This window comes from Caenorhabditis briggsae, assembly GCF_000004555.2.
Source record: "Caenorhabditis briggsae complete genome, chrV, whole genome shotgun sequence".
Taxonomy (NCBI): domain Eukaryota; kingdom Metazoa; phylum Nematoda; class Chromadorea; order Rhabditida; family Rhabditidae; genus Caenorhabditis; species Caenorhabditis briggsae.
In genome coordinates this window covers 14,568,776-14,592,022 of record NC_013488.2, presented here as the reverse complement: position 1 = coordinate 14,592,022, position 23,247 = coordinate 14,568,776, and the positions used below count along the sequence as shown (strand labels likewise).

Here is a 23,247-nt window from a genome sequence, read left to right as displayed (position 1 = left end):
TGTGTTCTCATCGACACGAAGTGTCTTCAGTAGTCTCTCCTCCTCGATACGACACGTTGTCAGGAGATACATCCGATTTAATAGAAAATGAATCTCGAATATTATCCTCTTTTCTTTCTCATCCCCCCGAATGTGTCATTTTTTGTATATTAAAAATCTGTTATCACTTCATTGGGTTCCTATGAAAAAAAAAAGTTTTACAGAAAAATAAAATAAATCCGAGGATGATCCTAGCTGAGGTGATGGACCGTCGTGTGTCTTCGAGAAGTTAGTGTCGTTCGAGTGAACATCGATTGCTCCGGCTTGTGATGAATTGTTCTGGAAATTTGGAAATGGTTAGAGAAGACAACATAGAATAAATAGGGAAAACTAGATCAAATTTCGACAGATCACTTTTTTTCAGAATAGAGGACAGTTTTAATAAACAGTTTTGAAACTAAAACTTAAAATCATATTCTTTTACGTTAGGAAGTCCAAAACGCCCCTTTCCATTGTCCAAGGAATCTCATGAAATATTGCGAAATATTTTTTAATAAAAAAAAATTGAAAGAAATCTTGGAAAACTTTAATAAATCCCAATATATAGATCAGAACTTTACTAGTTATTAGTTAAAATTTCTCTTTAAAATGGTAATGTCTCCTACGAACTTAAAAATTCCAAAAGCTTCGGTCAAGGGGTGTTGATGGGAAGAGGGGTTTCCATTCTTTATGGGAACGGAAGAAGATGTTCGAAATTCGAACGGATAATTAATTGGCGGCACCAGATAAAGTCAATAACATCATCAAAGATAACCCATCAACTCCGGACCGAAGCGAAATAGTGGCAAGTGAAGTGAGTTTATATACCCGGGACAAAGGAAGCGACCGACGTTTTGAGAGAAATGGCGGAACATGCAATATTTCGAAAGAGAGAAAAAAAAACTAGTTCGTCCTCTGCGAACATGTGTTAGCGGTATTTTTTAAATATTAAAAAACCAAATGTTTCAAAAAAAAAAGGAACAAAGCTTCGCTTCTGATAACAGTTTACCATAAAACCTGTAATAGAAAGGCTCCCTAACTTTCAACTTCGAGCGAGTTTTTCTCGGTTTCTGTCAAAGATATAAAAAAAGTGGTCAACTGATAAATTGTTTGTCATAATATAAGAAGTTTTCGCCAGTCGACCATTCTTTGATATCTTGCATAAGAATTGAGATAATCGAGCTCAAACTGGACAGTGTGGGGGTACTTCTATTACATGTTGTACGATATACATTCAATCCGAACCTCTAAAATAACTTATGTTCTATATGGACATGAAAAAAACTCAAAAATGTCTCCATAAACCTACCAAATCACATCTCCTCTCTCCAAACAGTAACTTGTCTTACGACAGTTATTGTATCGACTTTATTCGATCTGACTCAGAAACGAGAATTTAAAAATGAAATGAGAAAACTTACTTGATCCCCAAAAGATGATAAAAATGAGCACGAAGTTCTTTTCGAAACCGAAATGCGATTATCGTATTGACAACTGACAGGAATCCAGGCATCGCATAGGTCACTGCCACCTCAATATCTCCCCATTCAGTGATATCCCATCGAATGGTTAACATCACAACTGCTGAGAAGCAAGAAGAATTATTGATGTTCCGGACATGGCCAAAATCATCCCAAGTTTATCATCTTGAGATCCGTATTTGCTTTTTGTTAATGTCTGAAATTAAGAAAAATAGAAAGTCTTAGTCCATGTAATCTAGTGGATATCTACCGTCATTACCCTGCGAGTCGCCCATACGATGAGGGTGGAGAAGAAGGCGATGACGTAGGCAAGGACGATGAATGTGAAGTGAAATGTGGCGTACCTAGAAGTTATTCTATTTTTAACTAGAACTTTGATTCATTGAGATCATGTTCTAGATCATTTTGAAAATAACATTTGAAAATTAAAAGTGCGAAAATTCTTCTGATATATCAGCATGATCAAGCTACTTAAAGATCAAAAGGATCCTTTTTTAATTCAAAGAGAACGAGAACAAAACAAAATCAAAAGTTAGTTTTTAAACTTACCACCTACTGGTACTCGTAATAATTGCACAATGTCTCGTACCAACCACTCTATCCCCATCCACTCCGATCACAGATGCTCCGGCAGCCAACAGTGTTAACTTAAGACCATAAAACTTGTATGCTTGAACTGTACTTCTCAACTTACAACTCCCCACACCGGAACCATTCCGCATAAGATGTATTTAAAATTTTGAGTACACATTCTTTTATAAACTGCTGGTTTGCTGACAGCCATAATTCTTTCGAAAGATAAAAACATTGTGCAAATCGATGGAAGTTGAGTTCCAAGGATAAGCGATTGGGGCCAATATTTCTGAAAGTTACGGAGATAAATTTCGTAATTTAAATCTCGGTGGCTCACTGTGAAGAAGCAAGCTCGGACTGTAATGGGTACAGCCATCACTCCAGTCAACAACTGATGACCCCGCCCAGTACCCAATAACACATAGCTGATCGCTGAAATTCAGATAACAATCCAGATAACAGGTACAGTAACTTACCATCAAGAAGTTCACACATATCAAGGACCAGATAAAGAATATATTTTCTCCTTAAATCTCGACTCGTTAAATATAAAGTGATGGTTGTTAAACTGCAGATTATGGAAATGGTTCCTGGAAGTAAAATCGTGAATTACACATCTTTGAATATAACAAAAAACCTATAGAAATGTACAAAATACACATAAAAAGGGTTTGCGCAAAGTCGACTTGGAAGTCTCCCATTTGATGGTTGTCTGAAATCTTGAACACTTTATAAGTCACAAATCTAGTGGAAAAAATTCTGTCAGCACAAATGAAAAATGCGGAAAAAGCATAGATGATTGTGTTAGGTATATTTTGTTCTCTCGCAAATTTATGATATCAGTTTAATTTGTCAAGGTACCTGTCATGGCGAATTCAACATGGCGGTTAGTCATTTTCCAGAGTAGGCAGAGCTAGACAAAATACGAATTCAAAAAAGAAATCTAATTTCTAGACTCCAGATTGGCCTATTTATATACTTTGAGGCTTAATCTCAATCAGATGACTACGTTGATTTTGAGAACTCAACGAGAAGAAGTGAGTGCTAATTTGAAAGTGTTTCAATTGGATCACACGTTTCTTCAAAATCTGGGGGTAGGTGATAACCGGGAGATCTCAGAAAAAAATATTTAGAGGAATTCCGGAAAGATCGTTTAGAGAGCTGAAATCTGGAAATAAGAGTTTTCGCACAGGATTCTAGTCTATAGAAAACGCTATGAATTCAATTCATGGATTCATAGACTCTAATTGTTCCGTTCCTGGAATCCCATTTTGAAAAAAAAAACAGAAATCAGTGACGCCAAAACTTCTCCCAGGAACTTTTTAGGTACTGCCAAAATAAGGAATCTCATTTTATATGGAAGTCAAACAGGAAAACAGGTGAAATCAAAGAAAGGTGAGGGCAAAAACTGTTTAAAAGAGTTTTATAGTCAGGTGATTTTATTACGAGTCTTGACTAAAATCTAGACAAATTAATGTAATTTAGAATTACAAAAATTTATTAAAGGTGGGAGGACAGGAGATTTTACGAGGGATTTTTGGGGCCAAAGTATGCATTCAACCGTAACGGCGTACAACGCTTAATGTCACTCTGCGTACATCTGTCGTCCTCGCCTTTATGTATGCAATCGGGAAGCCGCTTTCCCTTTGCCCGTGTAGCTCAGCCGGTAGCGGCGCCGCACCCTCAATCAACGCCCTCACAAGTTCAACTCCTCGAGGGGCATATTTGAACGGAATTTCGAGAACATTATTTTTTTCATGTCCCCCCACCTTTAAAGCCGGTTTTGGTTTTCTCAAAAGATCATACTTGTAAAATTCCGTGCCGGGCCTGGGGAAATTTTCAAGGCCCGGGCCCGGCCCGGAAGGCCCGGTATCAAAAATTCTGAATTTTTGAGTCAAATTTCGAGCTCTCAATATAATTTTCTCCTTTTTTTTGTTTTTTTGGATTGTTTTTCTGTTTGATCTAAAAATCGAAAAAACTCGAAAAAAATTTTTTGATCGAAAAAAATCACATAAGGGTCCCCCCTTATGTGTTTTTTGAAATTTTCAAACTCATGAAATGACGGGCCCACCGGGCCTTCGAAATTCGGGAAAAAGCCCGGCCCGGCCCGTTACAAGTATGCAAAAGATGAAAAAAGGGCTTGAAAATACAAGGTGGCGCATAACTTTGGACAATGACCTCAGGAATCGCTTTGAAAAGTTCATTAGCTTAGAATGAAATATAAAATTATATTTCTACAGATTTTCGTGCTTCCAAGATACATATATCTAAAGATATACCCGTTTTTATCAGTCCGGACGAAATTATGTGCTTCAGAATTACAAAAATTGATTAAAAACGTTATTTGGCAAACGAAAATTTGTTCTGTTTTAGTCGTAAGATCAAAGGTGGGCTTAGAATAAAATAATTCTGAGTTCCGGAGTTTATTCTTTTTGGATAATTGACCTATTTCATTCCCTTAAAGCTCAAATATAACTTTTCCTAGTTCCTGGACTTTTTTTACGAAAAAATAATGAATAGATCAGAAAAAAAGTGTTATTTGACGAGGCAGGAAGTTTGATATGATATCAGTTCCATTCTGAGGACCGTAGCTAAATTATTCTAGGATTCTGGAAATTTCGAGCTCTTTCAGTTATAATCTTTGGGGTTCAACACATTCACCACGTGCTGAGAAATTCTTAAAGCTTGCTCTTTAAAAATCAGGATCAAAATTCACAGATGTTTCAGATCGGACCATTTTCATTCAATCAGAAAACCTATTCATCGAAACTCTATCAGAAAATTTTTTACATATTTTTAAGAAAACCCCAGAAATATTTGAACCGTTTGAGTTACCAATCAAGTGCCCTATTCATATGCAACATACACACACTTAGTCATTGCTCTAAAACTATTTCTGAAACACTTGGTCTCATTCAATTCGAGGTTGAAGATCAGTCACGAGTCGCTGATTGATCAAAAACTAACGAGGTTAAATCTGAATTCTGCAGAAACAGCACTACAAGAAGTCTGAACTTGTAGCTAAAGAATATCAAGATTTTTAGGAACGACCATTGGGAATAGATTCAATTTATGAAAATTCTATTGAGAGACCGCTTGGATAAAAAAACTGAACCAGTTGATTGAATAAATCCAAAACAATAACAATCGCTGAATTCTATCAATTTAATTATTGTATGGGAAACTACGAGGAGGGATTGTTTTTAAAGGAAAAAAATAACAACGACGAATTCAAAACATCCGATTTTTCGAATTTCGTCACAGGTTTTCTGGACACAGTGAAAGTTGTTTTTTCGTCGGAAGTTCTAATTTTTCGCAAAATATCCGCAGACAAATTCCAGAAACAAACAAGGGAAAAAAATAAAGTGCGGATTACGGTAGAATTTTGTCTGCTGAAAATTCTAAAAATACTTCGACAGAAAAAAGTACAAGGAACAGTTTGAGGGTAGAAATCGTAAATCACCATCGCTCGAACTTCTCAACAGCGTAGCTTAGCCGGTAGTGACATGGAACACTTACAATTATTGTTTTTTTCTAACGAGCTCGACTTTTAAAAAAGCTTTTAGAGATGGAAAATTACAGAGAAACGTTTTTTCGTTACAGTATTCCTTCTAATAGATGCCCACCCAAACCGCAAACTTCAGAACTCAATTATCTCAATTCCTGCGAAAGATATGAGACATTTGTCAACGAGATAATTGAGCTCAAAGTTGATGATTTGCATGAACTACAGTTAGAAGGAATACGGTAGGTTCATTCAAAGGAATGGCAAATGAAAAATAATTTTCTCGAAGTTTTTATGATAAGGTTTTGACACGGTTATTTGTTTCCTATTTTTGCACTTACCTAGCATTTTGTCTTCGAATACCAAATTATAAGCTCAGAAAATAGAATCAGACAAAAAAAAGGCGAGAATAGTTTGAGGAGTTTCAGAAAATTGAATCAAGTCTTTCAGTCCAAATCAAAGTTCTATTGATTCTCTCTGCTTCTATTCACAAGGAAGTTTTGATTAGATTTTTTTTTTAATCACACTGCCACTATATGCTTTTTCAGTGTTCATTGAGAAAACACTTTGTTCCGTTTTTCTTACCGGAACTTGCATAATTTCTAGATCCTGGAGCCAAAAGATCAGAAGCAAGTAATAAATTATGAGTGGATTGGGAAATTTACAAAAAAAACAAGGAAAGAATTGGTTCATTCTATGGACGGAGCTACAGTAATCATTTCCAAATCATAGAAAATCTAAAGGAACTGCAGAAAGAAGAATTGCTGACTGATTCGTTTACTATTAGGTGTTTTCAAGAAAATAAGAGAGAAGGAAAACAAACTTCATTGTCAAAAATCTTAATAACTGGAAACACATTTTTTGTTTTTCAGATGTTCCTTAATTCTGAGAAAACAGTATGACTAAATGAAGCTAGACGAGTCCCATTTGGATACCCAAAAATTATTTTAAAAGGGATTTACCGTATTTTTTCTAATAGGAGCCCAAAAAACCGTCAGCTTTGAGCTCAATTATCTCGATTCCTGTGAAAGATATCAAAAACTTTTCAACTGGTAAAAAAAGGTGAAATTATGATAAACATAATATCAATTGGGGAATTTTCGATATCTCTCATAGGAACCGATATAATTGACCTCAAAGTGGACGGCTTGGGTGGGCTTCTATTATATTAGAGAAAATAAGTATATTTGTTTTAGAATTCCAAGTTTCTACTATTAAAAAAAAAACAAAAAAATATATTTCCAGAAAAAACTCACCAATAAGATATGACATACACTCTCCTTCTGACTAGACTTTATGCAACTTTTTCATAAATTTAAATATTGAAAGTAGCTGTAGTTTGAGTCTATCAATCAATCACTTTTTGCAAATGACATATAGAGGGGGAGGAATTGTCTGTAATACGAAGAAGATAAGTGAATCAGTTAGGTAAAAGCCAGGTGTATGTGTCATAGTCGGAAGAACAAATGAGTTATTGAGTTATTGGGAATTAACCTTTTTCTGGACTGGACGACTGGACCTCGTGACTTTCGGAAGAAATCATGAGGGTGGAGTTTAAAACATTGAAAGATCAGAGTTTTATATTAGGCGAACATTTATGTGGCCTGGTTTAACTATTCTAAATATAGTTTCGTATTCACCTCGTGAATTTCGAAAGTGATATAAACTATGAAAAAATAAACTACCGTATTCTTCGTCTAGAAGAAGCTCACCCAAACCATCAGCTTTGAGCTTATTGATCTCGATTCTTTGGAAGGTATAAAAATGTGTTCATTAATAAAATAGTGGGGTTATTATGATGAATAATTTATCAGTTGACAATATTTTGATATCTTTTGAATGAACCGTAATAATTGAGCTCAAAATTGACGGTCTGTTTAGACTTCTATTAGAGGAAAAGGTAATTTTGACAAATCTCTTTGGTTCAATTTCCAAATTCAAGATACACAAACATTTGTTCTGGATCCTTTAAAAACAATTTTCGACACGTCCATGTACTCGTTCTGCGATATAAGAAAAGTTCGGTCTGACTTCCTCCTTTTGACCCTAACCTAATCAATCAAACTAGTAAATGTGTTTTTTTTTTCTTTTTCAAAGAACCTGGATTTCTGTTCCGTGCGCCACTTGTCTGTCAGCTTCAGATGAGTTCTCAATTTCTAGGCTTCAGCTAAACGAAAAAAGGGCAGAACTCTGAAAATAAGAAGTGAAAAGGGAAACATTGATTCTTGAAGAATTCATTGACTTGTATTTTCCTTTTTCCCAACAGATGAATTATTTTTTCTCTTCCCAGACTGTTTTTAACCATTTAAAAAAGATGACTCCAGGAAATGGCTGGAATGAATTTTTTCAGAAATCCGAAATGTTATTGTTCCGAAGGATCCTGGTTCCGGAATACGGAATCCGGACTAAAAATATCACGGATTCTCTGATGACTACAACAGATACAACACATTTTCTTTGTCCAAGCTCCTCTTTAGGCTTTCTCTCGCGTCTCTTCATCTTTCCCCTTTCCCTCTTCTTCCAAGACTCCGCCCATTTGCACGCGAAACATAGTGGACGGCGGAACCCGGGAGTTGTCGGTACACTCGCCACCCCTACCCCCACAGCCCGGCGACTCATAAACTTACCTGGCTGGGGGTATTCCGTGATCATGAAGACGGAATCCCCATGGCGAGGCCTATCCATTGCACTTTAGGATGGGCTGACCTGTGTGGCAGTCTCGAGTTGAGATTCGCCAACAGCTCAATTTTTGCGTAACGGGGCTGCGTTCGCGCGGCCCTGGAAAGTCTTGAAATCTCCTAGGTTTTCACTATGAATTCTGTTTGTTTTCAGCTGACATCTTCAGAAAAAGTTCAACGAATTCTAAAGTTCACAATTTATTAGAGACCAAATTTGCACAATAAATTTAAAACAGATTATCATCCAGATAAATTGGCAAGCATAAAGTACATTCAATGTTTATCAACAAAATTAATTGGGATAGAACGCGAAGTATTTGTCTTCTTTGGAGCCTCGATTTGAAGTTTTCCCTCATTTGAAATGGCAGATTTAACGGAACTCAAATCAGCATCCTCTGGAAGTAGAATCATCTTTGAGAAGGATCTTTTTGTGAATCCATGATCCGATTTTGTTTCCTGAGATCCTTCGATTTTCAATTCTCTTCCATCCAATTGGATTTTGAGGTCTTCTGGTTTGAAATGGGACACATCGACTTGAACGGAGAACGTGTTGTCGTTGTTCACGATCTGAAATTTGGGAAATTCGAATTTCTTATAAATTGAATTCAATAGAAATTAAATTACCTCTCCAATAGTATCCGAAAAACTGAATGAATTATGATCAGCATCTCTCCAATACGGTAATTGAACAGATCCATTCATATCATCCAAAAAATGATCAAGAACAGAAGAATCAGAGAATGGAGAACGGAGAAGAAGCATTTTTGAATTGAATACTCACTTGATGAAAGTGTGATGATTTCATCTGAATTCTCTTTTATTTTATACCCAACTGACTATCCATTCAAGAACATTCTAGAAGCTTCGAGAAGGAAGGAGGGCGCGCCGATGTTCCACCGAAGAGAGACGCAGACGGAAAAACACCTGCGTCTCTTTTCTGTTCACACTCTCTCCTTCTTATTGTGTGAAGAGAGGGTGGGTGTTTCGACGGGAATGCACTGGAAGGTTGTAGAAGATTCTAGAATAAAATGAGAATATGTATAAATACTCGATGGAATTCAGAAGAAACATCATTCACTCAATTTGTGAAAGCTCTTTAAAAACTATTTCAAAATGTCTGTCTACCATTATTATCGTCCAACTCAACGCTCTCTTTTCAATGAATTAATGGGAGATTTCGGAAGAATGGATCGTCATCTGGTTCCTTTTTGTCAAGGAAGAACGTCGTCTGAGGTAAGTTTCCAGAATATTCTGAATCCTTCTTCAAGTTCAAATTCTTTTGATTTTCAGATCGTAAACACGGTTGAAAAGTTTGCTGTGAATTTGAATGTTTCTCAATTCAAACCAGAAGATTTGAAGATCAATTTGGATGGAAGAACTCTGACAATTCAAGGAGAACAAGAAGTTAAAAATGAGCATGGATACTCGAAAAAGTCATTCTCTCGTGTCATCCTTCTTCCAGAAGACGTTGACGTCGCCGCAGTTGTTTCGAATCTTTCTGAAGACGGAAAGCTTTCGATCGAGGCTCCGAAGAAGGAAGCAATTCAAGGAAGATCGATTCCAATTCAGAAACAGGAGGCTATTCAACAGAATTCTTCTCAATAATTGTTGACTTTTTTTTTATTTTTGAACATTACTTGTATTTCTGATCTTTTAATTGTTTTCAGACGGTTTCGTAATAATAAAGTTATCATAAATCAGAATTCTTGTTTTAAAAACTGAAATTGAATAATTCAACACAAAAACTGGAATTTTCACTTTAGTCAAAACATTTTCTTGATAAAACGCTATTCTCCTTTGAAACGCTTCTTTTCTGGCTTTCTCTCGCGTCTCTTCTTCTTCTCCCTCTCCCTCTTCTCCCGAGACTCCGCCCACTTTGCACGCAAAACATAGTGGACGGCGGAACCCGGGAGATGTCGGTACACTCGCCACCCCTACCCCCACGGCCCGGCGACTCATAAACTTACCTGGCTGGGGGTATTCCGTGATCATGAAGACGGAATCCCCATGGCGAGGCCTATCCATTGCACTTTAGGATGGGCTGACCTGTGTGGCAGTCTCGAGTTGAGATTCGCCAACAGCTCAATTTTTGCGTAACGGGGCTGCGTTCGCGCGGCCCTGGAAAGTCTCTGAATTAGCCTAGTGATCACTAGTGAAGGCATCTGACCCAAACACTGGAATCGCATTTGAAGTGTTAAACTGTAGTATTTACAGAGATTGTAGTATTTACAGATAAATAACCTCACTACTTTTTTCAACAGAAGAGCTGTCCGCTGCTTAGATTCCTTTGCAAAATGGGATTTTGTGGCTTTTTTATCGGATCCATGCCGCACATAATTCAGAGCGTTCAACGATTCGGGGGGTACTGATCGACGTAGGGGTAAAAATCCACATCTCGGGTTAGGGATAAAGTATTCACACTGCGAATTTTTTTCATGTATTCTGTACCCCCCAATTGTGGATTTTGTACCCCCTTGAACTCCCGAATCGTTGTACCCTGAGGTACTACCCTCGGAATGAATTGCCAACGCTTTTGGAAAGAAAAATTTTCTAAAAATGATATTTATTTTATTAACAACTAAATTATAATTTAACCAAAATCCCTATCAAACAAATTCTATTAGAATGTCTTCTCCTATTTCCTCTTCGTCTTCTTCGCATCTTCATATCCAAATCCAATGGTATCAACTTCTGGGAATGTAACATTACATCGCGGAAGTGCAATTTTCAGTTGTCGAATGAATCCTTGTCGATGAGCAACATACGGAAGGAAGTAGAAATGAGCTCTTCGTAATGCTTTCAACTTCAAAAGCCAATAAACGGAACCATCAGTAATACATGGGTTCAGCACAATTTCCAAATCAGTTAACGTCTGTGCAGGCCGCCCTTGAGCCAGAAATTTCAATCCTTCGTCTCCAAAATAGTCGCAAAAATTGAGTTTCAGTTTCTCGATTCTACGAACATCTCGAAGATAGGTGAACCCTTCGTTGGCAATTGCTGAATCACTAGCGTCCACATCAACAATCCACGTGTAAGGTGCATTCGGCCACTGCTTCTCGTAGCTGATATCACCAGTTTGAAGAGGACGATCAGAGGATGGGTTTTCAGCTAAAGCATGAGGAATATATTCGCGCATTTCTCGTTGTCGTGTGATCGTTTGTCCATCTGACATCCGTACGCTTGTTGAGCCACACTCCATCAACCATTCCAAACAAGCGAGATCTGGTCCAATTTCGTGTACTCGTGCTTCGTTGTACCTGAAAACGAATTTCGTTAAATAGTTTGACAGTAGTTCTAGAATCTCACTTATTCGAAAGTTTCTCGGCTATTCTCCGCCGAAAACTGTACAAATTAATTGAGGGAAGTGTTGCATTGCCACGTATGGCTTGGCTACAACAAGGCATCGTCGTTGTGAGACGAGGAGAAAGACACCGGGCGAACATCTAAAGCTGAAATAGGTACTATTATTTTGGGACAAAACAATCGGAGCTGATGGTCCTACACCGACAGCTACCGTAACCTAAATATGTTATTTTCTGACCATTTTCTTGTTTTTTAAATTATTTTCATCAACTTTTATGTTACTTTTCGCCAAAAAAATCGGAAAATTCACATTTTAATAGAGAGAGAAAATGACGGAAAACGCATGAAAAATCGAGATAAATAATCCGGAAAATAAAAATATTTAACTTTCTGATTTTTTTGGAGAAAAATGGAGAGACGAAAATCAGAGAAAATTTGGAAAAATTCAGAAAATGAAAACAATTTTTGGTTACGGTAGTTGTCGTTGTGGGACCTTCAGCCACAGCCACCAGCGATTCTCGACCTGAATAATAGATATATCAAAGATGTTTTGAACGACATCTGCATAAAAATGAAAAAATAATTCGATAAAAAATAAAACTTTCATAACAAAACAGTCAATAACAAAATTATAAGTTACAACAAAAAACAAAATTCAAGTTGTCTTCATCTTTTTACAACGCGGCTCCACCGCTTCTTCTTCCGGCTCTAACGGCGCTTCTGGCTCTTCTGGAAGCGGCTCAGCTATGAGAAATTCGTAAGGAAGTTCCAGTTGAGCACAGAACATCTCCTTTCGCGATGAAACTGTTCGAACATTGTGGCATTTCACAACAAGCGACGTCTCCCATTTCGTCTTCTCATCACACATCCGGCGAGCTTCGCCTTCGTACCAATCATCGGGAACATCCACGTGGGACTGAAAAAATGAGTTTTCAGTTAAAAAACTCAAAAAAAAGTCAAACCTACCTTTGCAAAGAGGTAACAGTAAACGTTCCATTTCCATTTCCGACTGATTTCTTTTGATTCAAAGCCTCTTAACACTCCTCGAAACGCCGGGAGAAAATTGACGGCGTAGGCAGGAAGATTCATAACCACGTGGATTTGAGATTCTGGCTTCTCTTCTGCTTCCGATGTACTCTCCTCTTTCATCAGCCGAATCACATCATTTGCGATTTTCTCTTTGATAAACAATTTAGCATCCGTGTTGTGAATTTCAATTCGATCTTCCTTGATTTTATTCAATCCAACGTTCACTTTTAGCCATTTCACACTCTCCGGATTCAGATCGTTTGCCATTACTCTTCTTGGCTTCTTTTTCAGAGTTGCTGGAAGAACGAATGGACCGATTCCACAGCATGCATCGTAGACTATGGATTGGTTGTTGAATAGACCAGATACTCGCTCATGTTCATGGCTCAATCTAGAACCGAATACTTTTTTTTGAGGACAAAATTGAAATTTCAGCAAATTATGAAGTTTATGAGATTACTGTATTATTATTTTTTCGTTTCCAACTGAATTTCGTCGATTTTTCCGAAAAATTGAAATTTCTAATTGTGAAAAAAATTATTTCTGGAAACTTCTGGAATGTTCTCGAATTTTTTTTGAACTCCCGCCAAAACTGAAAACTCTGAAAAATTGTATTTTTCTTCGCTTTTTTGCAAACTTATTAGACCTTTTTAGGTTTTCTGGCTATTTTAAAAGATGCTTTCTCGATTTTTCCAGTTTTTTGTCTGAAATTTGATGGAACGATTTTCGCGAAGATTACTGTAGATTACTGTAGTTTTGTAGTATTTTTTTCAAATACAATGACGCACGTGGGTTCAGGCGAGGGGGTCAGAAAGCGCGCCCCAGTAAATTTTTCAAAAATTCTCATTTGGCTGCCGGCGCTTGTTGACTGACAATCATATGCATTAGGCCGACACGTTTATTTTTTCAATATTTTTCGATGTTTTCGTTCGTTTTCGTCCTTTTTTTCTCGTTTTTTCTCGTTTTTTCTCGTTTTTTCCCTATTCCATTTCCCCATTTTTCCCACCACGTGAAATCCACGTGTCATTTTGAATTAGTTAATTTCGGCTGGCCTACGAGTTAGCTGGGGCGAGCTTTCTGACCCCCTCGCCTGAACCCACGTGATGCGTCAAGATTGTTCTCCATTTTCATTTGATCGTGGTTGCAAAAAAACTATACAGTGATNTACAGTAATTGTCACGAAAACCGTTTCCCTCAAATTTCAGACAAAAAAACCGGAAAAATAGAGAAAGTATCTTTGAAAATAGCTAGAAAAGCTAAAAAGGTCTAAAATTTTTTTGCAAAAACTGAAAAATCGCTATCAGAGTTGTCAGTTTGGCGGGAATTCAAAAAAAAAGGATTCGAGAACATTCGAGAAATTTGCCAATTTTTGGAATTTTTTTCTTTTTTTCTATATGAATCTACATATTTTCTACACTGTTTATTTCAAAAATTACCTTGAATTCCAATAAACCTTGCTGAAATCCATCTTGAATCTCAATCCAGTCTCTTTGATCTCGGTCACATAATTCTCTTCTCCAGCCAACAACTCCAAATCCAAATTTCGATAAACATTAGTGATAATATTCCCTTTTTGAACCACAGTTTTGCAATTGCTCACTTTGTTTAAAAGAACTTCCGCTATCAGATGCCGGAATGGCAAAACCTCATCAGCGAAATTACAGTGGATGATGTGCCCTGTTTGTGTGTAACTGCTATATTCGATTCCTTCTGGAAGCACCGCCTTGAAAATAGACTTCGTATCCCAATTCTCGAATGTTAGATCCTTAGAAAGCGTCTCCCATTTCAGCGTCTTCTCATCTCCCAACTCTCTTTTCATCATCTCCACAATTTTCTGTTTTGTCTCATCTTCTTGTACTTTATCCGGATGAAAAACCAGATACTTTTTTCCTTCTTTCTCACTATCGATTGTGTTCTTTAGAGGTTTCAATTTATGACCAATCAGGTAGGGCTCCAATCGAACTCTTCTCGTTACAATTCCAGTATCTCTCGCTTCGATTTCAATCACTGGAAAATCGACTGCAACACGGAATGCGTCTTTTTCGAGCTTCTCCATTCCGCGAACAGCTTTTGGTGGTTGCAGGAGAGACATTGTAGACATCAGCCGTTTCAAAATTAACATAAAGTTGTAACAGAGATCTGGAAAGAAGCCATGAAAAGGTTTGGTTTTGGGTTGTTTAAAGGGGGCTTCGGCTAATTTTGTTGTATTTTTTTGCATCGAGACGTTCCTAAAGTTATGTCTTTTCAGAGTCGAAAAAAATTCAGAAAAAAATAGAATTCTCTGAAAAACTTCGTTGAAGTTTTTCATACAATCTTTCAGCCATTTGTGAGGTCAACGAGACTTTTTTGTTCTCTTCATCGGGTTTTCAACTGAATAACCTCATTTTTCTGAAAATACAAAAAAATATCTCGAAAATTGAATTGAAAACAGCGCAAACAGTAGCCTTGGACTAAGATTTCCGCGACCCTCCTGGACGAGAACTGAGCCTGCCTGCATTTCCAACAAAAAACCTTTCAGAGATTTCGATTTTTTTCCTGAATTCTTTCGAAGCAATATCATTAAAATACACACTATAATAACTTCGGGAACATTCCAATATAAAGAAACTTTTAAAAATCGATCGGAGCCCTGTTCAACGGAATCAGATGACCAAATCAATATGTGGAATTAGAACCAAGAGAAAAAGATTTCAAATAAATCAATTCAAACAAAGAATTCATATCACTCGTTCATTAAATTTATGATAACGAAACACGCCTTCAAAGTAGTCTTCTTTCGTCATCGTCCGTAACTTTGAGAACAGTTTCTGGAGCTTGCGAGGAGCATCCGTAACCCGACATGTGGGTCCGCTGAAGTACTCGTCAGAGATGTCGAGGAAATCGTTTTGTTGTGATCTGAAAAAAAACCCCAAATCCGTGAAACTTTTCAATTTCTAGTTACCGTAAAACCTGTAGTAGAGGGGCTCCCACACTGCTAAGTTTGAGCTGATTTATCTCAATTCCTATGCAAGGTATCAAAATGGTGGCAACTGATGAATTGCTTATCACAATATCAGTATGATTTTGTCAGTTAACACATTTTTTGATATCTTGCATAGGAATTGAGATAATTGAGCTCAAACTTGAGAGCCCTTCTATTACAGGTTTTACAGTATTCAAACTTTACTTTGCAAATACTCCCCCACGCGTATCTATCCCGATTCTCTGAAAATCAATCTGCGAATAGTAGTCGATGAGTTGAACAACAAGCTCTCCAACACTTTGCTCATTTGTAGTCTCACTTGGGACATACAGTGAGCCTTGTCGAGTTAGCACTTTCACAGCGTTATTCCAATCGTTTTCTTTGCTAAGCCACGGAGAGAGTTGTATGATGTCTGGGAGAACTGGGTAGGGCATTGCCTGAAAATAACATTATATTAATAGAGACTGTCCCATGATTTTTAGTATTACCTGAAGAAAGTGAATGACTAGAGCATTCACATGATACTTTGAGAACAGTCCTATCTTACTATCCAAAATGTTAGCTTCTTGAAACTTATTCGTGAGCCAATGAGCCAAAAGACCAACTCTCTCATCAAACTCAACGCAGGTTCTGACGAAAAGTGAACTTCGAATTGGCTCAATGTTTCCGAATTGAATATCAACTTGAATCTTCCTTTTTGACCAAATCCGAATTATTGGAATCTTCGCTTTGAAGAAAGGAAGTTCGACTTTTCCCACTTTTTGAGATATCAATTGTTTTCTAGTCCTCCGCATATACTCGTCTCGAAAATGTTCTTTTTCTGAGAAATTCTTCATAAAATCTTTCCAGTTTTTCAAATTTGTTGAAGGGAGAAGGACCTGGAAACAATAAAAAATAAATGAGGCAGAAAATAATTAATTGATACCAAATCTAGATCAGAAGAATTGCTCAGCAGAAGATTCGCTGCGCTACCGATTGGAACTAATCGAATGTCAGAAGCCTTGAAACAATTGTGAAGATCAGAACGAGCAAATTGGATCTTATTTTTGACGATATGAACATTTCGAAGATCTTTGTTCAGATTTTTGATAAAATCATGACAATTATAATCGATTTTTGGGAGCGAAGACTTGATTCGCTCATTGGAGAACGAGTAATCAATGTACGACACTGCAGATGATGATGTGGATGGCGAGTTCAGAGAGAAGGACCTTCGCTGGATAATTTTGAGGAACGATATCTTCCGAGCCATCTGTGGAGAACTTTTGTATGAATGCAGCTTTGGAGGCAATTTAGGAGAAGTATCATGTGAATTCGGACAATTCAATTTTTGACTCAATAAATACATATTGCTTACAATATTTAACTTTTTTATTGCACAATCAGATAAAAGTCTTATTTTTACAATTCGAAGCAATCCATACATTGCTGCCCACGGAAGCTGAGACAGTCTTTGCATCGACGAAGGAAGCTCTGGAAGTTGTTCTCGATTGAAAATTTAAAAAAAAACTAAAAATCCACTTACCGCTCCTTTTATCGAATCACAGTACCAATGACACTCGGCCATCCATTCCTTGCATGCTGTTTGGAAGCATTGTCGGATCATTGTGTCCACCTGAAGATCAGAAATCAGCATATGATATTAGTTATCTTTTAAATTTTTCTTACCTCTGAAACGGCTGGAATCCCAGTAGGCGGAACATTGTAGCAGGAGACGTAATATGCAAAAGAAACAACGAAAAAGGCAAGGACCGGCAGGTTCGTGCGCATGATGATCCGTGAATGTCGTCTTATTGACAACAATTATCTCTCCTTGAAGATATTCCTGCCCACCCACTTTTATTCAAATTATGTGTGATGATCACCTACAGCGCGCGACGCGACAAAAGTCGGCGAAACGAAGAAGAGAAAGAGGTTCGATAATTTTATTCTTACATAGCCAAAACTAATACACTTTCGGAAAAAAGGACACTCGTTTTGGATGTGTCGTGTTACTAATAAAAACCAAGATGGAAAACAGAGTTTAGAGAGAAAAATCGGCTAGGTGGGGAAAGAAACGAACAATTTAGTGGTGTCCAACTTCGACCTCACCCTCCTTCTTGAGTGGGTTGTACTTCTTGAAATACTCCTTGTCAGCCAACTTTTGGCGAATTCCCCACCAGTGCTCGACCTCGTGATGGTGGTGATCCTCCTTTCCTTTAGTGTATTGAACCATGTGGCGTGGCTTGACTGAAAAACGTTACAGCTTAAAATTGTGAATAAGTGTTTTTTATTGAAAATGAAGTGTTATTTTTGTGAAGATTTATCTTTTTTTGATATAGTACATCAACCTTTAGTAAATTAATATAGCCCGAAACGGAGTTGATTAAAGAAAAGGCTAGCTGGTTATTTTCACATTTTACGAAAACGGCTCCTAGCCAGAGACGCACGGACAGCTCACTCGGACACTTTCGGACAACGAGAACTGTCTGAAACTCGGACAAATGACACCTGTCCGAGTGGATTGTCTTTGCATCTCTGCTCCTAGCTTCTCGGAAACTGTATCATAAATACTCACTTGGCAGAACAAATTTGTATACTCCATAGAGGATGACTCCTGAGTAGATGTAGAAACGGAAGACTGGGAGGTACTTCCAGCAATGGCGCCACGACCACATTCTCAACTGAAAAGAGCCATTTGCATAACCATCAGTTTTACAGAAAGTGTTACATATTCCTGAGCGGTCCATGGCCGGGCTGGCATGCGTGGGTGGAGGTCAGTGGCCGGGATTGGAGCATTTGGGGATGCAACCACGACGGCGGCTCCCTTGACAGTTTCGGCAGTCCATTTCGCTGCCTCAAAAAGCTTTCCGACGACCATAGTTGATTACCTGGAACAGTTTCAGATTTTTGAAAGAGTGAACAGCGTTATTCAAATTTAAAAAACTACTTTTGCGACATACTTGACCAGAAAATTCGAAAAAAAGTGGATAAGAAGTCCGAACAAACCGAAAAAACATCAGAAACATAAATCTTATTTTTTCTTTCGAACTTCAGTTTTTTATTTGCGAAAAATCGATGGTTTTGCTGAAAAAATGCTGGAAAAATGGGGATGAAGACAAAAACTGACGGGCGGTGTTGCTCCCGCCCCTTGTCGCAAGGGTGCGGCACGGCAGTTGGCAACCGCCGCAGTGTTTTGTGACGTCGCGTTTTTTGATTGCCGCCCTCCTCTTTTTTGAACACGTTCTCTGTCTGCAAGCACACATTCTCGGTCATCGTCGTTTGTTTTTTGTTTCAATAGTCTCTAAATTTATCAGAAGCATTTTATCGTCCTACGAATCCTGTTTTTTCCTCTTTGCGCTCGTTCAGAATATTTTCAGATTTTTTCAACTTTTCAATTTATTCGCTTCCGGTCATTATCAAACGGATCATAATTAAAAATCACACTGTTTCTGAATAACATTATCTTATTCATCATAGCCATATAGACATCCTCCTATTCTCCCATGAAAATGCGAATTCAGTCTTAACCACATTTTGCACTTGCCCCTTCATGTTTCTGTCAATTATCTTCCGTTCTGAAATTACGTTTCCATGTTTAGTCTTATCGACTTTCTGTACAGTGCTGGCACATCGATGTGACAGCTAATCAATAGCTTTGAAGGTCACTGGCACTCACTTCGCTTTTCCTTCCTCGTCTATTGATTCTCGCACCTTTTCCGACATCTCTCGACGCTGTTCTCTCATGAGCCCTCCAGATCAATACTGCCATGTCCCGCTGAGCGATTTTTTCAATTCGTGCAGTGGCAGCGACTTGGCAGAGCGTCTGGCAATCCCCAGTAGCGTCTATCCATGCATTCTATTGAACTAAATTCGCCATTTCTTTTTTTCGCAATGTGTGTTTTTTCAGGCAACAATGAACTCGAACGGCCCTCTTCAAGAGCATGGCAAACGACGTGTTGCATATTACTACGACTCAAACATTGGAAACTACTACTACGGACAGGGTCATGTCATGAAACCGCATCGTATCCGCATGACTCATCATCTGGTTTTGAACTATGGACTCTACCGGAGTATGGAAATCTTTGTAAGTTAATGATGTCTTTATCCTCGTTGTCAATGTCGTTTTCCAGCGTCCATTCCCAGCAACTTTTGACGACATGACTCGATTCCATAGCGAGGAGTACATGTTGTTCTTGAAATCCGCCAACCCAGACAATTTGAAGTCTTTCAACAAACAAATGTTGAAATGTGAGTTTAAAGATCTATGAGTGAAAGTACCATCCATGTTTCAGTCAATGTCGGAGAAGATTGTCCACTGTTTGATGGTCTCTATGAGTTCTGCCAGCTCAGCTCTGGAGGCTCTCTGGCTGCTGCCACTAAGCTCAACAAGCAGAAGGTGGACATTGCAATCAACTGGATGGGAGGACTTCACCACGCCAAGAAGAGCGAGGCTTCTGGATTCTGCTACACCAACGACATTGTTCTTGGTATTCTCGAGCTTCTCAAGTACCACAAGCGTGTTCTGTACGTCGATATCGATGTTCATCACGGAGATGGTGTCGAGGAGGCTTTTTATACAACCGATCGCGTCATGACTGTGTCATTCCACAAGTACGGAGATTTCTTCCCAGGAACTGGAGATCTGAAGGATATTGGAGCCGGGAAGGGAAAGCTCTACTCCGTCAATGTTCCACTTCGTGATGGAATCACCGACTCGTCGTATCAAAGCATTTTCAAGCCAATCATGACCAAAGTCATGGAACGTTTCGATCCATCCGCCGTCGTTCTTCAATGTGGAGCTGATTCGTTGAATGGAGACCGACTCGGACCATTCAATCTCACATTGAAGGGACACGGAGAGTGCGCTCGCTTCTTCCGAAGCTACAATGTCCCACTTATGATGGTTGGAGGAGGTGGATATACTCCACGAAACGTTGCCCGGTGTTGGACATACGAGACATCGATCGCTGTTGACAGAGAGGTCGCAAATGAGTTGCCATACAATGACTATTTTGAGTACTTCGGACCAAATTACCGTCTTCATATTGAACAATCCAATGCCAATAACGAGAACAACCCAGAACTTCTGACCAAGCTTCAAGCTGATGTTATTGCCAACCTCGAAAAACTCACATTTGTTCCGAGTGTTCAAATGAGACGTAAGATTTTTTCTAAACAGGATACATCCAACTAATCAAGTCTTTTCAGCAATCGAAGACGATGCTCTGAGGTCAATGAATGACAGTTCGGCTCTTGTTGACATGGCGGATCCAGATCGACGCCTACCAGCAGAGGTCACCGATCAGATGATCCAAGACGAAGGGGACTTTTACGATGGGGAACGTGAAGGAGATGATCGCAGGAACGAGAGTGATGGAAAGAGAGCAGCTCAGTTGGACTCAGAAGGCGGAAAGTAGAAACCATTAAAGTTTCAGTCGCATAATTATCAGCCTTGCTCTCTGTTATCCCCAATTTCTGAACAATACTGTATTTCTTATACTTCTTGTTTCATGTTCTCCACCGTTTCCCACCGTCTTACAACAGTCAATTTAACTCTTCTCGCCTGTTTTATTTATTTTATCATCACCATCCCAATTCAACCCTATTTTATATTTAAGAGATCTCGCCTATCCCTTCACTATTCATTCTTCTTTCTCCTGAGCTCCCAATATCTCATCTCTTCCCATCCCCCAAACCCACAATACCCCCACCCCTACCCCCTATTGAGAGCTAATCCAGTAACTTTTTTACCCTCTTTCTCTACTCCGCTTCAGCATTCGTTCCTTTTTCACAATTCTAACTGAAAATATGATTGTGTATTTTGTACATGTTTTTCTTTCTTTTTTTCCTTTCTTGATACATTTATTTAATAAAATTGGACCGATTGCATCTGGCGCCGCCCGCTCTCTTGGGTCTATTTTTTATTCAGAAATCGTCGTATGAAATTGAATTTCACGGCGTTGGGGGATGCCTCCCAGACTAAAGTTTGAAGCTCTTTCTGGCTCCATTATTCTTCTTCATCGTCATCAACATCACAGTCTAGAAGCAGTCCATGTAATTATGATGACACGAATTATAAAAAGAAATGAGAAGAGCTCGAAAAACTGAAAAACGCCTTCTCATATTTCAGAATTTATCTCGTTTTTATATTCGTCGTCTAAAATTCTCTATTTTTTTCATTTTCTGAGAAAAAGAGAGAAAAATAGGGCTCCCGAAAACAATTGCATCATAAAAATCCACTTTGCCAAATTTCTATGCCCCCACCTGTGGTAATCGGCTCGAACTTTTTTCTTTGGAATTTCTTCTTTTTGCTGCTTTTTTTCGTAAATGTGTGCTCATTTGAAAGATCTTTTGAAAGAAAATGAGCAAAGTAGAAGATAAACAACGGAAAAGAATATTCAATTTCGAAGGGAAACGCGCACCGATTTCCGGTTAGATATCAAGCATTGCGGCGTCTTTTTTCGCTCATTTGAACACTTTTTTTCTATTTAGCTAACGCACTTTTTTAAATTATAAAGAATTTAAAACGATTTTTTGAAGCGGTATGCTCTGTAAATGCGCTCAATTGCTAATAAACATAATTCTACAGGTAAATTATCGTTAATCTCGACGAGGGTACGATGAATTTGAACTTTCCCGAAATCGAACTCGTTCGAATTAGAACTGTCCCTTTTTCGAACACGCCCAGAACAGAAAAAGAACGGAATCGAACTGTTCCAACTCGAACTGATTCGGTGTCGAACTGTCCCGAATTGGAACTCTGTTAGCAACAGGGCGCGCTTGCTTTTTTAAATTATTTTTGTGAGACCCCGCAAATTCCGGGGAAAGAAAAAACCGGGGAAAAAATCGCGCTTGCATTACCTTTGAAAATTTCAAGTTTTCTCCAGAAAAAAACATCATTTTTACAACAAAAAAAGCGTTTTTATTTGAATACAGTGAGGAAAAAAACAATTTGAAAATAGAAAATATGTGTTAAAAAAGAAAGAATTCATGACTTTTAAACAGAATGGGCGTCGGAGATGGTGTCTAATAAATTGAGACCAGTGAAAGGCATAATTGGCGGGATTGGCTGATTTATTAGCGTCTTGATGAGTCTCCCGTCCTTCAATGCGTTGGTGAGTTTTCTGTTTCGATTCACCTGAAGTGTAGTAAAAAATCAATTTAGGTGTTCAAGAGTAGAAACAGACCTGGAAATTCGGATTTAGTTTCATCTCATTCCAATCCATCTTTGTATGCTAACTTCACTACTAACTTCACTTCTGACAAAATCCTCGTCGTGTCTCGCATGCTGATTTTTAACAGTGAACGAGTTGTTCATTCTGTCGAAATGATAAGCTGAATCGCATCGAGCTCGTCTTTCTCTGGGAAAAATATTGTTTTATAGTAAAGCTGCAATTTTTACCGCTCGACACAGTAAAAAAGCTCTGTTCCATTTTTGTTCATTTTTTTGAATCGCATTGCATATCCTTGAACTTGGACGATCGGCTTGTTTTTACGAGGAGTCATTTTCTGTAAAAGTTTATATTCTCGAAACGGGAAGAGAAATCCGCAAAACATCCAAAATAAGTGAAAAAAGTTCTTTTCTGGAGAAAACATGCAAAATTTGTTGACAAAAATGAGACCCCGCAAATTCCGGGGAAAGAAAAAACCGGGGAAAGTGGGCGGAGTCGAGAAAAACCGTGCGGCAAAACCGTGCCAGGGTTACAATTTAGG

The 23,247-nt window shown here is 38.3% G+C and overlaps 7 protein-coding genes across 7 annotated transcripts; 2 read left to right on the top strand and 5 right to left on the bottom strand.

Moving 5' to 3' along the window:
* Nucleotides 1-1,593: 1,593 nt before the first annotated feature.
* CBG04593 lies at nucleotides 1,594-2,773 on the bottom strand (the record flags this gene model as incomplete). The annotated part of the gene is made up of 7 exons (XM_002637761.2): nucleotides 1,594-1,695; nucleotides 1,750-1,843; nucleotides 2,049-2,146; nucleotides 2,194-2,361; nucleotides 2,410-2,504; nucleotides 2,549-2,662; nucleotides 2,710-2,773. 7 exons carry the CDS (start codon nucleotides 2,771-2,773, stop codon nucleotides 1,594-1,596), a joined length of 735 nt encoding a protein of 244 aa, XP_002637807.2.
* Nucleotides 2,774-8,528: 5,755 nt separating this feature from the next.
* CBG04592 lies at nucleotides 8,529-9,017 on the bottom strand (the record flags this gene model as incomplete). The annotated part of the gene is made up of 2 exons (XM_002637760.1): nucleotides 8,529-8,822; nucleotides 8,880-9,017. 2 exons carry the CDS (start codon nucleotides 9,015-9,017, stop codon nucleotides 8,529-8,531), a joined length of 432 nt encoding a protein of 143 aa, XP_002637806.1.
* Nucleotides 9,018-9,368: 351 nt separating this feature from the next.
* CBG04591 lies at nucleotides 9,369-9,860 on the top strand (the record flags this gene model as incomplete). The annotated part of the gene is made up of 2 exons (XM_002637759.1): nucleotides 9,369-9,488; nucleotides 9,546-9,860. 2 exons carry the CDS (start codon nucleotides 9,369-9,371, stop codon nucleotides 9,858-9,860), a joined length of 435 nt encoding a protein of 144 aa, XP_002637805.1.
* Nucleotides 9,861-10,890: 1,030 nt separating this feature from the next.
* Nucleotides 10,891-17,310, bottom strand: CBG04590 (the record flags this gene model as incomplete). The annotated part of the gene is made up of 11 exons (XM_002637758.1): nucleotides 10,891-11,512; nucleotides 11,562-11,698; nucleotides 12,223-12,474; nucleotides 12,525-12,978; nucleotides 14,024-14,726; nucleotides 15,337-15,482; nucleotides 15,754-15,986; nucleotides 16,038-16,427; nucleotides 16,475-16,801; nucleotides 17,075-17,164; nucleotides 17,218-17,310. Coding segments are annotated over 11 exons (3,447 nt in total), but the record flags the coding sequence as incomplete, so codon positions are not given.
* A 304-nt stretch (nucleotides 17,311-17,614) lies between these two features.
* Cbr-ril-1 lies at nucleotides 17,615-18,409 on the bottom strand (the record flags this gene model as incomplete). Its single annotated transcript, XM_002637757.1, has 3 exons — nucleotides 17,615-17,778; nucleotides 18,107-18,212; nucleotides 18,260-18,409. The coding sequence occupies 3 exons, from the start codon at nucleotides 18,407-18,409 to the stop codon at nucleotides 17,615-17,617; spliced, it is 420 nt and encodes a 139-aa protein (XP_002637803.1).
* Nucleotides 18,410-19,444: 1,035 nt separating this feature from the next.
* On the top strand, nucleotides 19,445-20,951 carry Cbr-hda-1 (the record flags this gene model as incomplete). The annotated part of the gene is made up of 4 exons (XM_002637756.1): nucleotides 19,445-19,618; nucleotides 19,665-19,782; nucleotides 19,827-20,693; nucleotides 20,743-20,951. 4 exons carry the CDS (start codon nucleotides 19,445-19,447, stop codon nucleotides 20,949-20,951), a joined length of 1,368 nt encoding a protein of 455 aa, XP_002637802.1.
* Nucleotides 20,952-22,531: 1,580 nt separating this feature from the next.
* On the bottom strand, nucleotides 22,532-23,040 carry CBG04587 (the record flags this gene model as incomplete). Its single annotated transcript, XM_002637755.1, has 3 exons — nucleotides 22,532-22,672; nucleotides 22,787-22,895; nucleotides 22,937-23,040. 3 exons carry the CDS (start codon nucleotides 23,038-23,040, stop codon nucleotides 22,532-22,534), a joined length of 354 nt encoding a protein of 117 aa, XP_002637801.1.
* Nucleotides 23,041-23,247: the final 207 nt, after the last annotated feature.